This window comes from Salmo salar, chromosome ssa09 (genome assembly GCF_905237065.1).
Source record: "Salmo salar chromosome ssa09, Ssal_v3.1, whole genome shotgun sequence".
Classification (NCBI taxonomy): domain Eukaryota; kingdom Metazoa; phylum Chordata; class Actinopteri; order Salmoniformes; family Salmonidae; genus Salmo; species Salmo salar.
Genome location: NC_059450.1, coordinates 21,279,059 through 21,292,857, shown reverse-complemented (window position 1 = coordinate 21,292,857; position 13,799 = coordinate 21,279,059). Strand labels below are relative to the sequence as shown.

General features: G+C 42.6%; 1 protein-coding gene across 5 annotated transcripts in view; it reads left to right on the top strand.

The window, feature by feature from the left end:
• The window catches only part of LOC106611050 (G patch domain-containing protein 2-like), a 37,990-nt gene that overhangs the window by 11,562 nt on the left and 12,629 nt on the right, over positions 1 to 13,799 (top strand). For 3 of the 5 annotated variants that reach the window (XM_014210880.2, XM_014210881.2, XM_014210882.2), the window contains exons 3-7: positions 409 to 470; positions 3,337 to 3,501; positions 3,791 to 3,870; positions 3,996 to 4,091; positions 4,189 to 4,280. In XM_014210880.2, coding sequence (XP_014066355.2) covers positions 409 to 470; positions 3,337 to 3,501; positions 3,791 to 3,870; positions 3,996 to 4,091; positions 4,189 to 4,280 — 495 coding nt within the window. Of the gene's footprint in view, positions 1 to 408; positions 471 to 3,336; positions 3,502 to 3,790; positions 3,871 to 3,995; positions 4,092 to 4,188; positions 4,281 to 9,079; positions 9,133 to 10,687; positions 11,054 to 13,799 lie in introns of those variants that run through there. The other 2 variants (XM_045723472.1, XM_045723471.1) reach the window with 2 other exon arrangements.

Sequence of the window (13,799 nt, the reverse complement as noted above, 5' to 3'; positions counted from 1 at the left end):
GCTGACAGCGGAGGATATTCAATTAGATTGTGCATGTCACTCAGTGGCTTCGACCAGAGTCCTTCCCCATGCCTTTGTGTTGGGGATGGGGACCAGTGGGGAGAGCGCCCCTCTTTTTGTGTCATTTTATATTTATGTTGACCTCTAGCTCGGGACTGATTCATTATTTTGTTATTGAATGTCGCATGTTAACATTTTTGGAGTGGGCTTGCACGTTTTTGCTTCACATTGTTCTATTTTCAAATGCACAACCTTCTTTGACCCTAGAATGCACCCATTTTAAAATGATCCATCACAATGTATTTATTTTTCTTGTTACACATCCGTATTATCACTACAAAAAGACTGCTTTCTAAGTTCAACATGAAATGCATACTGACAATTATATTATTCTTCCTCTGTTTGCAGTGAAACTAGCAGCGTATGTAGCAGTGATCCTGGCCTCTTCACTAACGATGAGGGAAGACAAGGTATTAATGTTCAGCATAATATTTATTTCTCACTAGCTAGGTTTGCATCCAGTTGGCAACAGATTTTTATGCAGATATTGTAGAATTTGCATAAATAAAATGTGTGCATTCTCTCACCAGTGGTGTGTTTCCAATGAATTGACTTATTGCAGATAAAAATGAGTGTGTAATGACGTAGTGCACACACAATCTACTTTTCATGTACTGAATAAAAATGTAAAGTTCAATATGTTTCCATCGCATTTTAAACTCTACCGATAGTTTTATCACAAACTGTTGCCTTAAATAGCAAATGTGCCTACTCTGGTCTCTAGCCAACATCTCGCAGATGTGGTGGAGGTAGGCTAGTCTACATGATGAGATTATTATGGATAAGAGCTAGAATATTTTTATTTGTCAAATGGCAGTCAAGCATCGATCCTCATGTCATCAGAATAAGACTGTCAATATTTATTGGAAAGGAGCATCAAGATCCCCCTGTGAAGTTCATCATAAGTTATTTAATCTGTAGCCTAATAAACTATATGGTTTTCCGAATCGTAGTGGGAGAACCACGCCATATCATTGTGTGACTCCAAGTTTAGTTCGATATGTTGATTATTATACTGAACAAAAATATAAACGCAACATGTAAAAGTGTTGGTTTCATGAGCTGAAATAAAAAAAATCCCAGAAATGTTCCTTAATGCACAAAAAGCTTATTTCTCTCCAATTTTGTGCACAAATTTGTTTACATCCTTGTTAGTGAGCATGTGTCCTTTGCCAAGATAATCCATCCACTTGACAGGTGTGGCATATCAAGAAGCTGATTAAACTGCATTATCATTACACAGGTGCACCTTCTGCTGGGGACAATAAAGGCCACTCTAAAATGTGCAGTTTTGTCACAACACAATGCCACAGATGTCTCGCTTTGAGGGAGAGCACAATAGGCATGCTGACTGCAGGAATGTCCAGCAGAGCTGTTGCCAGAGAATTTAATATTAATTTATCTACCGTAAGCCTTCGTCGTTTTAAATATTTTTGGCAGTATGTCCAACCGTCCTCACAACCGCAGACTAAGTGTAACCACTCCAGCCCAGGACCTCCACATCCGGCTTCTTCACCTGCAGGATTGTCTGAGACCAGCCACCTGGACAGCTGATGAAACTGTGGGTTTGCACAACTGGAGAATTTCTGCACAAACTGTCAGAAACCATCTCAGGGAAGCTCATCTGCGTGTTTGTCCTCCTCACCGGGGTCTTGACCTGACTGCAGTTTGGCGTCGTAACCGACCAGTGGGCAAATACTCACCTTCGATGGCCACTGGCATGGTGGAGAAGTGTGCTCTCTGCGGATGAATCCCGGTTTCAACTGTACCGGGCAGATGTGTCGTGTGGGTGAGCATTTTGCTGATGTCAACATTGTGAACAGAGTGCCCGTAGTGGTGGTGGGATTATTGTATGGGCAGGCATAAGCTACGGCCAACGAACACAATTGTGTTTTATCTATGTCAATTTGGATGCACAGAGATACCGTGACAAGATCCTGAGGCCCATTGTCGTGCCATTCATCACCTGCCATCACCTCATGTTTCAGCAAGGATCTGTACACTATTCCTGGAAGCTGAAAATTTCCCAGTTCTTCCATGGCCTGCATACTCACCAGACATGTCAACCATTGAGCATTTTTGGGATACTCTGGATTGACATGTACGACAGCTTGTTCCAGTTCCCGCCAATATCCAGCAACTTCGCACAGCCATTGAAGAGGAGTGGGAAAACATTCCACAGGCCACAATTAACAGCCTGATCAACTCTATGAGAAGGAGATGTGTCGCACTGCATGAGGCAAATGGTACACACACTAGATACTGACTGGTTCTTTTTAAAAGGTATCTGTATTCCCAGTCATGTGAAATCAATAGATTAGGGCCTAATGAATTTATTTCAATTGTCTGTTTTCCTTATTTAACTCAGTAAAATCTTCGAAATTGTTGCATGTTGCGTTTATATTTTTGTTCAGAGTATTTGCGCACAAATGTGTTTCCACCGCCATTTCCCGCATAATACATTTTACAGACACAAAAATATCCCACCATGTCAAAGGAACAAATTCTGTCAGCATTTATAATATTACACCAAAACTTCCTGTTTCCATCACAGCTATCGTGATTTTGTTGTATACGGTATGACTGTCCTCGCATACAAACTGGATGAAAATGTGGTTTGTGTCATTTACATATGTATATGCAAATTAAATAAGATGGCAAAGATAATAATGGTGCAAAATGAAAACAAAAAGCATGTAATAAGCCTTTTAATTCTAGCATTACCTGAATGTTCAAAGGATGGAGCTATGCCTGTGCTCTTTGTAAGTGTAACAGAATGCTAAGACTAGACAGAAAGAGGTTCTGATACAATAGGCTGGTTGCCGGGCACCCAGGCGGCTCTAATAAGGCGTTGTCATGTCGTGTTAATGAGCGCTGAAGCCTCTGCTAATCTCATTAGCCGTGGTGGGGCGAGGCGGCCCCTGATTTAACAGTTGTCACTACACCTTGACTGTGAGAGGCATGCGCCCCGCTGACTGACAGGTCTGTGGAGAGAGCAGTGTCTGGGGACCAGGGTGGTCTGCTGTGGTGGTGGAGAGGCTGTCAACAAATAGAGAGAGGATTGATGCAGGCCAAGTAGGAAAGATGCCCTCATGCAGTCAGTACTTCATTCCATGGTTAATTGTACAGCACTAAATTATAAATTGGTGCAGCCCATCCGTGAAAATACTTTTGTATCATTGTTTAAATGTCATGCAGAATCATATTGAGCAGTTATGGAATTGCCCAATGTATACATTGTGACTAACAGTGTTGGACTTCCTGCCTGTGCTGTAGGTGATGATGAGCAGAGTGATTGGTTCTTTGAGGGGGAGTGTGGAGCAGGGGGGATGGGCATTCCCAGCCTGCTGCCCAGCTGGGACCCAGATACTCCTCCTGTCCTCGAAGTACCAGACCCAGCTCCACCCACCTTCCTACAGCCTGCACGGCCCACTCAGAGAGGTGATCAAAATACTATACATAAAAATAAATATTTAACAACCTTTTTTATCTAGGCAAGTCAGTTAAGAACAAATTTTTAATTACAATGATGGCCTACCCCAGCCAAACCCGGACGACGCTGGGCCAATTGTGCGCCACCCTGTGGGACTGTAGTGACGTTTCTTGCACTGAGATGCAGTGCCTTAGACCGCTATGCCACTCGGGAGCCCATTTACATTGTGAAATAACAGAAAACAACAGAAATGTCACTCCAGTTCTGATTGGGTAACAGTGTGGTTTCGTGTTGCAGGTTACCATGCCCGTCTGAACCGGTTGCCTGGCGTGGCTGCCCGCTGCATCAGGAAAGGCCGGAGGAGGCTTCCCAGCAAGGTGAGGGCAGAGTGGCACACTAGAAACGCATTCCTTGACAAACATTAATGGATACCAGGCTTTTAATGCATGTATTTAATAAGTTATGTGATATGTTCTAAAATACCACATTTGATGTGTTGCAGGACAACAATATGTCAGTGTCTATGGAGAGAATGAAGCATTTCTCTCAGGACCCCTATCAATGGCTGCCTTCCATTGGAAAAAGAGACCGGAGCCAGGTATATGTGTTGAATTATTGAATAAGACATTTCAGCTTTCTAGCCCTATTTTTGATGCGTCTGGGTGAACTCGTAACATCTTCGAAATGTGTTCCAGTTCAACCCTTTGTGTCCGTTACCTGTTTATCCCATTGACATGGTGCCAGACAGCTCCCATCGGAGATGCTCCTCTTCCATCTGCAAAACCAGGTAGGGGATGCACACAGCACTCATTATTGTTGCCATGGTTAAACTCCGCCTCTCCTGGGCCTATTGGAGTCATGCAGCCCATTCCATTCTGAAGCTCAATATATTGACAGCCATGGTTAACTCTTAAATGAACCAGTCACTAAACACAAGTCGTGATTTAACCAATGCATGCTACATCAAAGTTTGTACCTCAGAGACACATGTTCAATATGTGCGAGGGTGAGAACATTGAGCTCCTGTCTCTGAGGAGTTGGTCAAAGTGTGACATCGTGACCTCCAGACTCGGGTGGGCATACAGATGACATCACATCAAGCAGCTGGGCTAACATGTTAAAGTTGTTCTTCGGTGCTATTGGCGTGGGCTTTCATGGTCTTTAGAATGAATGAGAGGAGTGGTGTCATAGAAGGTCATGTTAGGATGAGGACATGGGTAAGGCTGTAGAAAGACTTGTGTGATATTAGCCACGTCCCCATCACAGCCTCCTGTGAGATTAGCTAGCACAGTCAGGTACTGTATTATGGGGCACGCTTGACCCCTGGTCTATATAACAGACAACTCCTCACTGGGATATAAGACTCCGCTGAATAATAACTGATGTATTTTTCCAAGGTTGTCTTTCTCGAACATAGAATATATTCATGTAGAATCTTTGGTTTCCAGTGTTTCTGAAAACGCAAAAAAAATATAAATAATTGCAGAAGTTTAAAGAGTTTTGCTCAAAGCCTCAAGCTCCAAGTCAGCCCCTATACTGCTGGATCTGCATGGCATGGGGATTGTTGAGCTGAACAGCCCTCAGTCTGAGACTCTTCCTTGCATTGTTTCCAGTTGCAGAGTGCCTATTTACAGAGCATTTTTTATTCTGTTTCAAGCCCTCTCTCCTGGGCTAGTTCAGAAAGCCCTCCACCATTTCTTGATGGGCAAAAACACGAATGCAATGAAAAGGCTAAACTTCTAAGATTTATTTTCTTAACTGGCTCTTTCTTCTCCACCTGAAAGGTTCCTTCAGATTCCAGTTTGAGGCATTGTGAATACTAATTTCTATCTATTAAAAAGCCCTCATATCCCTACCATGCTCTCATTTGAATGCCGTCTCAGGGGAAGCCTCTTAATTCCTTTATAGAGGGATTCAAGACCCTTCACTTCAAAAAGTATAAATCATACTCCCAAATGAACGAGGGAGATTGACGAGTGGTGCTTCAGATGTGTCCCGTCGGACGGCACAAGCCTGAATCCATCTCCCCAAGCAGCTCAAATCCATCCTCTAGTGACTGTCCAGACTTACCCTGGACAGTCACTGGAGGTCACCCCCCTCCACAGTCACACCCCTAAACAAGTCACCCAACACATACAGTGCCTTCAAATCAAATTTTATTGGTCACATCCACATATTTAGTTTAATGTTATTGCAAGGGTATTGAAATGCTTGGGTTCCCAGCTCCAACAGTGCAGTAGTATCTAACAATACACAAATCTAAAAGTAAAACAATGGAATTAAGAAATATATAAATATTAGGATGAGCAATGTCGGGTGGCATTGACTAAATACAGTATATATATACACACACACACACAGTTGAAGTCGGAAGTTTACATACACTTAGGTTGGAGTCATTACAACTCATTTTTCAACCATTCCACAAATTTCTTGTTAACAAACTATAGTTTTGGCAAGTCGGTTAGGACATCTACTTTGTGCATGACACAAGTAATTTTCCAACAATTGTTTACAGACAGATTATTTCACTGTATCACAATTCCAGTGGGTCAGAAGTTTACATACACTAAGTTGACTGTGCCTTTAAACAGCTTGGAAAATTCCAGAAAATGATGTCATGGCTTTAGAAGCTTCTGATAGGCTAATTGACATAATTTGAGTCTTGGAGGTGTACCTGTGGATGTATTTCAAGGCCGACCTTCAAACTCAGTGCTTCTTTGCTTGACATGATGGGAAAATCAAAAGAAATCAGCCAAGACCTCAGAAAAACTAATTGTAGACCTCCACAAGTCCGGTTCATCCTTGGGAACAATTTCCAAACGCCTGAAGGTACCACGTTCATCTGTACAAACAATAGAACGCAAGTATAAACACCATGGGACCAGGCAGCCGTCACACCGCTCAGGAAGGAGACGCGTTCTGTCTCCTAGAGATGAACGTACTTTGGTGCGAAAAGTGCAAATCAATCCCAGAACAGTAGCAAAGGACCTTGTGAAGATGCTGGAGGAAACCGGTACAAAAGTATCTATATCCACAGTGAAATGAGTCCTATATTGACATAACCTGAAAGGCCGCTCAGCAAGGAAGAAGCCACTGCTCCAAAACCGCCATAAAAAAGCCAGACTGCGGTTTGCAACTGCACATGGGGACAAAGATCGTACTTTTTGAAGAAATGTCCTCTGGTCTGGTGAAACAAAAATAGAACCGTTTGGCCATAATGACCATCGTTATGTTTGGAGGAAAAAGGGGGAGGTTTGCAAGCCGAAGAACACCATCCCAACCGTGAAGCACGGGGGTGGCAGCATCATGTTGTGGGGGTGCTTTGCTGCAGGGGGGACTGGTGCACTTCACAAAATATTTGGCACCATGAGGAGGAAAATGATGTGGATATATTGAAGCAACATCTTAACCTCTTGGGGCTAGGTGGGACGCTAGCGTGCCACCCGTGGTGCACTCCATCAACAGCAGGTGCATTTCAAGAGCGGCAAATTTGAATCCAAATAAATGTCAAAATTCAAATTTTTCAAAAATACAACTATTTTACACCATTTGAAAGATAAACATCTCCTTAATCTAACCACGTTTTACGATTTCAAAAAGGTTTTACGGCGAAAGCATAAATTTAGAGTATGTTAGGACAGTACATTTACAAGAGTTGTGTGTAATGTTTTGTCAAGTCAAAGACAGGGTCACCAAAACCATAAAACCAGCTAAAATGATGCACTAACCTTTTACAATCTCCATCAGATGACACTCCTAGGACATTATGTTAGACAATGCATGCATTTTTAGTTCTATCAAGTTCATATTTATATCCAAAAACAGCGTTTTACTATGGCATTGATGTTGAGGAAATCGTTTCCCTCCAATAACCGGCAGTCAAGTCAGCGTCACAAATTAAATAATTAAAATTAGAAAACATTGGTAAAATATTATATTGTCATTTAAAGAATTATAGATTTACATCTCTTGAACGCAATCAACTTGCCAGATTTAAAAATAACCTTACTGGGAAATCACACTTTGCAATAATCTGAGCACTGCGCCCAGAAAAATACGCGTTGCGATACAGACTAGACGTCATGTTGGGGAGATCTAAAATCGAAAATACTATGTAAATAATCCATTACCTTTGATTCTCTTCATCAGATGTCACTTCCAGGTATCACAGCTCCATAACGAATGTAGTTTTGTTCAAAAAAGCTCATAATTTATGTCCAAAAATCTCCGTCTCGTTAGCACATGATGTAAGCCAGCCGGACTTCTCGTCATGAACGAGGGGAAAAAATATATTTCCGTTCATTCAAACATGTCAAACGTTGTATAGCATAAATCATTAGGGCCTTTTTAACCAGAACATGAATAATATTCAAGGTGGACGAATGCATACTCTTTTATAACGTATTGGAACGAGGGTACCCAACATGAACTCGCGCCAGGTGTCTAATGGGACATCATCGTTCCATGGCTCTTGTTCGGTCAGATCTCCCTCCAGAAGACTCAAAACACTTTGTAAAGGCTGGTGACATCTAGTGGAAGCAATAGGAAGTGCCAAAATATTCCTAAGCCCCTGTGTTTTTCAATGGGATAGGTTTAAAGTCAATACAACACATCAGGTATCCACTTCCTGTCAGAAAATGTCTCAGGGTTTTGCCTGCCAAATGAGTTCTGTTATACTCACAGACACCATTCAAACAGTTTTAGAAACTTTAGAGTGTTTTCTATCCATATATAATAAGTATATGCATATTCTAGTTACTGGGTAGGATTAGTAACCAGATTAAATCGGGTACATTTTTTTTATCCAGACGTGCAAATGCTGCCCCCTAGACCCAACAGGTTAAGACATCAGTCAGGAAGTTAAAGCTTGGTCGCAAATGGGTCTTCCAAATGGACAATGACTCCAAGCATACTTCCAAAGTTGTGGCAAAATGGCTTAAGGACAACAAAGTCAAGGTATTGGAGTGGCCATCACAAAGCCCTGACCTCAATCCTATAGAAAATTTGTGGGCAGAACTGAAAAAGCGTGTGCGAGCAAAGAGGCCTTCACACCTGACTCAGTTACACCAGCTCTGCCAGGAGGAATGGGCCAAAATTCACCCAACTTATTGTGGGAACTTGTGGAAGGCTACCCAAAACGTTTGACTCAGGTTAAACAATTTAAAGGCAATGCTACCAAATACTAATTGAGTCTATGTAAACTTCTGACCCACTGAGAATGTGATGAAAGAAATAAAAGCTGAAATAAATCATTCTCTCTACTATTATTCTGACATTTCACATTCTTAAAATAGAAAGTGGTGATCCTAAAACAGGGAATTTTTACTAGGATTAAATGTCAGGAATTGTGAAAAACTGAGTTTAAATGTATTTGGTTAAGGTGTATGTTAATTTCCGACTTCAACTGTATGAGATGAGTAAAGCAGTATGTAAACATTATTAAAGTGACTAGTGTTCCATTTATTTAAAGTGGCCAGTGATTCCATGTCTATAGGGCAGCAGCCTCTAAGGTGCAGGGTTGAGTAGCCGGGTTGTACCCGGCTAGTGATGGCTATTTAACAGTCTGATGGCCTTGTTTTTCAGTCTCTCAGCCCCAGTTTTGATGCACCTGTACTGACCTCGCCTTCTGGATGATAGCGGGGTGAACAGGCCCTGGCGGTTGATGTCCTTGATGATCTTTTTGGCCTTCCTGTGACATCGGGTGGTGTAGGTGTCCTGGAGGACAGGCAGTCTACCCCCAGTAATGCGTTGGGCAGACCGCACCACCCTCTGGAGAGACCTGCGGTGGTGGGCGGTGCAGTTGCCGTACCAGTCGGTGATACAGCCTGACAGGATGCTCTCAATTGTGCATCTGTAAAAGTTTCAGAGGGTCTTAGGGGCCAAGACAAATTTCTTCAGCCTCCTGAGGTTGTAGAGGCACTGTTGCACCTTCTTCACCATATTGTCTGTGTGGGTTGACCATTTCAGATTGTCAGTGATGTGTATGCTGAGGAACTTGAAGCTTTCCACCTTCTCCACGGTGGTCCCATCTATGTGGATAGGGGCGTGCTCCCTCTGCTGTTTCCCGAAGTCCACAATCAGCTCCTTCGTTTTGTTGACGTAGAGAGAGAGGTTATTTCCCTGGCCCCTCTCCGCCAGGGCCCTCACCTCCTCCCTGTAGACTGTCTCGTCATTGTTGCCAATCAGGCCTACTATTGTTGTCGTCTGCAAACTTGATGATTGAGTTGGAGGCGTGCGTGGCCACACAGTCATGGGTGAACAGGGAGTACAGGAGGGGGCTGAGCACGCACCCTTTTGGGGCCCCTGTGTTGAGGATCAGCGAAGTGGAGGTGTTGTTTCCTACCACTACCTTGGGTTGGCCCGTCAGGAAGTCCAGGACCCAGTTGCACAGAGTGGGGTTCAGACCCAGGGGCCCGAGCTTAATGATGAGCTTGGAGGGTACAATGGTGTTGAAGGCTGAGCTATAGTCAATGAACAGGATTTTGACGTAGGCATTCCTCTTGTCCAGATGTTGCAATGGCGATTGCATCATCTGTGGATCTATTGGGGCAGTAAGCAAATTGAAGTGGCTCTAGGGTGTCAGGTAAGGTAGAGGTGATATGATCCTTAACTAGCCTCTCAAAGCACTTCATGACAGAAGTGAGTGCCATGGGGCATTTGTCATTTAGTTCAGTTACCTTTGCTTTCGTGGGTACAGGAATAATTGTGGACATCTTGAAGCAAGTGGGGACAGCCGACTGGGATAGGGAAAGATTGAATATGTTCGTAAACACTCCAGTCAGCTTCAGAAAGTATTCACACCCCTTTACTTTTTCCATATTTGGTCAACGAGCAACACAAAATACTCTGTTTAAGTGGATTTTTTTTTAAACATTTATTACAAATGATAAGATAAGTGTTCACCTCTGAGACAAAATATAATAAGAATCACCTTTGGCAGCGATTACAGCTGTGAGTCTTTTGGGGTAAATCTAAGAGATTTGCACACCTGGGTTGTACAATATTTGCCCATTATTCTTTGAAAATTCTTGAAAGCTCATTGTTGATCATTGCTAGAAATCTATTTTCAAGTCTTGCCATAGGTGTTCAAGCTGATTTTTATGTCAAAACGGTAACTTAACTAGGCCACTCAGGAACATTCACCGTCGTCTTGGCAAGCAACTCCAGTGTATATTTGGCCTTGTGTTTTAGGTCATTGTCCTGCTGAAAGGTGAATTCGTTGCCCACTGTCTGTTGGAAAGAAGACTGAACCCGGTTTTCCTCTTGGATTTTGCACGTGCTTAGCTGTATTCTGTTTCATTTTATAAAAAAATTAAATATTCTCCCTAGTCCTTGCCGATGAGAAGCATACCCATAACATGATGCTGCACGACCATGCTTGAAAATATGAGTGGTACCCAGTCATGTATTGTGTTGGATTTGCCCCAAACATAACACTTTGTATTCAGGAAAAAAAAGTTTCTCAGACAATTTTTTTATATTATGGAGTAACTACAATGTTGTTGATTCATCCTCAGTTCTCATATCACAATCATTAAACTAACCGTTTTAAAATCACTATTCGCCTCATGGTGAAATCCCTGAGTGGTTTCCTTTCTCTCTGGCAACTGAGTTAGGAAGGACACCTGTATTTTTGTAGTGACTGGGTGTATTGATACACCATCCAAAGCCTAATTAATAACTTCATCATGCTCAAAGGGATATTCAATGTCTGCTTTTTTCCAAATCGGTGCCCTTCTTTCCAAGGCATTGAAAAACATCCCTCATCTTTTCGGTTGAATCTTTGCTTGAAATTCACTTCTCAATTGAGGGACCTCACAATTATCTGTATGTTGTAACGGTTTTGACTTGCAGTTATTGTTTGTAGGGGTGCCAGGTAGGTTGTGCCTACCAGAGAAAATATTGATTTCTCCTTTTTGTTTGGGAGGGAATGAGTCCTGTCTGGTCCGTCAAGTCTACACCAATACAAAGGACTCATGTAAAAGTCAGTATGGACATACACTTTTCATAAACCCTTAAAACATTGGAAATAACAAAAAAAAAACGTATTTTGCATGGGTTGTATAACCAACATAAATGATCACACACATAATAATATAACAAACAATGAGCTCTGGTTCCTCAAGAAAAGTCCCGTACCTCGGGCCTCAAAGAGTCCAGCCCGGTAAAGGAGTTCAGTGAACTGAAGTGACTTTAGTCACGCAATGTTTGTCCGTTCATAAAAGTGTAGCGTAAACCCAGTCTCAATCATACAATCAAAATATCAAACTTTTTTTGCCACGCATCCATAAACAGTATCAAATCTCAGTAGTCTTCAACTACAACTGACCATAAATCACACTCAAACAAGTGAAATACCTTATGCAAAAAAAGTTGTCAGACAAACTAATCCGCCAACAGATCTCCATCGGAGAAAGGCCACCACGAAACAGCGGAGACCAAATGAGATGTGTGGTCCAAAGGAAGAAATGAGTGGATCCGATCCTGGTTAAACTTGAGACAGAGCTACAAAGCACACTTTTAAATACAACAAAACAAACGGAGTAAAGAAGCTTCGGAACTGAGGGTTGAACACATCCTCATTCACACCACCATCCCAACCCCCTTTTGCACAGCTGATGCTAGCTATTTAATTGGGAATTACAGGGGAAGTGTCCTATTGGAAGGAGAAGCAGAGACGGTTCAGACAAATTCAGGGCCGTCACAATGTGTGGGGTACAGAGATGAGGTAGTTATTCAAAAATCATGGTAACCACTATTATTGAACTCAGAATGAGTCCATGCATCTTATTATGTGATTTGTTAAGCATATTTTTACTCCTGAACTTATTTAGGCGTGCCATAACGAAGTGTTTGAATGCTTATTGACTGAAAACATTTAAGCTTTAAAATGTTTTAAATACATTTATTTAAATATCATCAAACAACATTCCACTTTGACATTATGGGGCATTGTGTGTAGATCATTGACACAATCTAAATGTAATCCATTTTCAATTCAGGTTGTAAAACAACACAATGTGGAAAAAGTAAAGGGGTGTAAATACTTTCTGAAGGCACTGTACATGACACACGCTTACTAGTGTATGTGCTAATGCACGCACTCACACATGCACTCACTTACATACATTTCATCAATATTCTTATATAGGGCATCAGCATGGTACTGACAGGGTGGGGATAATAGTGCTGTGTCTCTCTAACACACAGCATCGATACTCAGATTCAGAAACTGTATTAAATAACACCTTGCTCATCGCAAAGTTTACACTTCGCATAATTGGCTTCACTATATTTTCATTTATTTTTGAGGAACTTATTCAAATGATCAATTCTTATCACTGAGCTCTCATGTATCTATGCCTTTTATTTATTTCAAAATACCCTTGTTTTGGTCTGTAAGGAAAGTATAAACATTCATCTTGTATCTTGCAGAGGTTGAAATAATACTGTGTTAATAAAACCTGTCATCTCCTGTTTTGGTAGAGTTGATGGCAACCATCAGGGATTTGATAGGAAGTGCTAAAGGCTGTATAGGACTCTGTGTTATTTGTCCTAGTATGGCCATGTGAACGGGCACATTGAACAGTATGATCTGGCTCTAACGTTCTGGGATGGTGGCCGTGTGAACGGGCACAGTGAACAGTAGGATCTGGCTCTAACGTTCTGGGATGGTGGCCGTGTGAACGGGCACAGTGAACAGTAGGATCTGGCTCTAACCTTCTGGGATGGTGGCCGTGTGAACGGGCACAGTGAACAGTAGGATCTGGCTCTAACCTTCTGGGATGGTGGCCGTGTGAACGGGCACAGTGAACAGTAGGATCTGGCTCTAACGTTCTGGGATGGTGGCCGTGTGAACGGGCACAGTGAACAGTAGGATCTGGCTCTAACGTTCTGGGATGGTGGCCGTGTGAACGGGCACAGTGAACAGTAGGATCTGGCTCTAACCTTCTGGGATGGTGGCCGTGTGAACGGGCACAGTGAACAGTAGGATCTGGCTCTAACGTTCTGGGATGGTGGCCGTGTGAACGGGCACAGTGAACAGTAGGATCTGGCTCTAACGTTCTGGGATGGTGGCCGTGTGAACGGGCACAGTGAACAGTAGGATCTGGCTCTAACGTTCTGGGATGGTGGCCGTGTGAACGGGCACAGTGAACAGTAGGATCTGGCTCTAACGTTCTGGGATGGTGGCCGTGTGAACGGGCACAGTGAACAGTAGGATCTGGCTCTAACGTTCTGGGATGGTGGCCGTGTGAACGGGCACAGTGAACAGTAGGATCTGGCTCTAACGTTCTGGGATGGT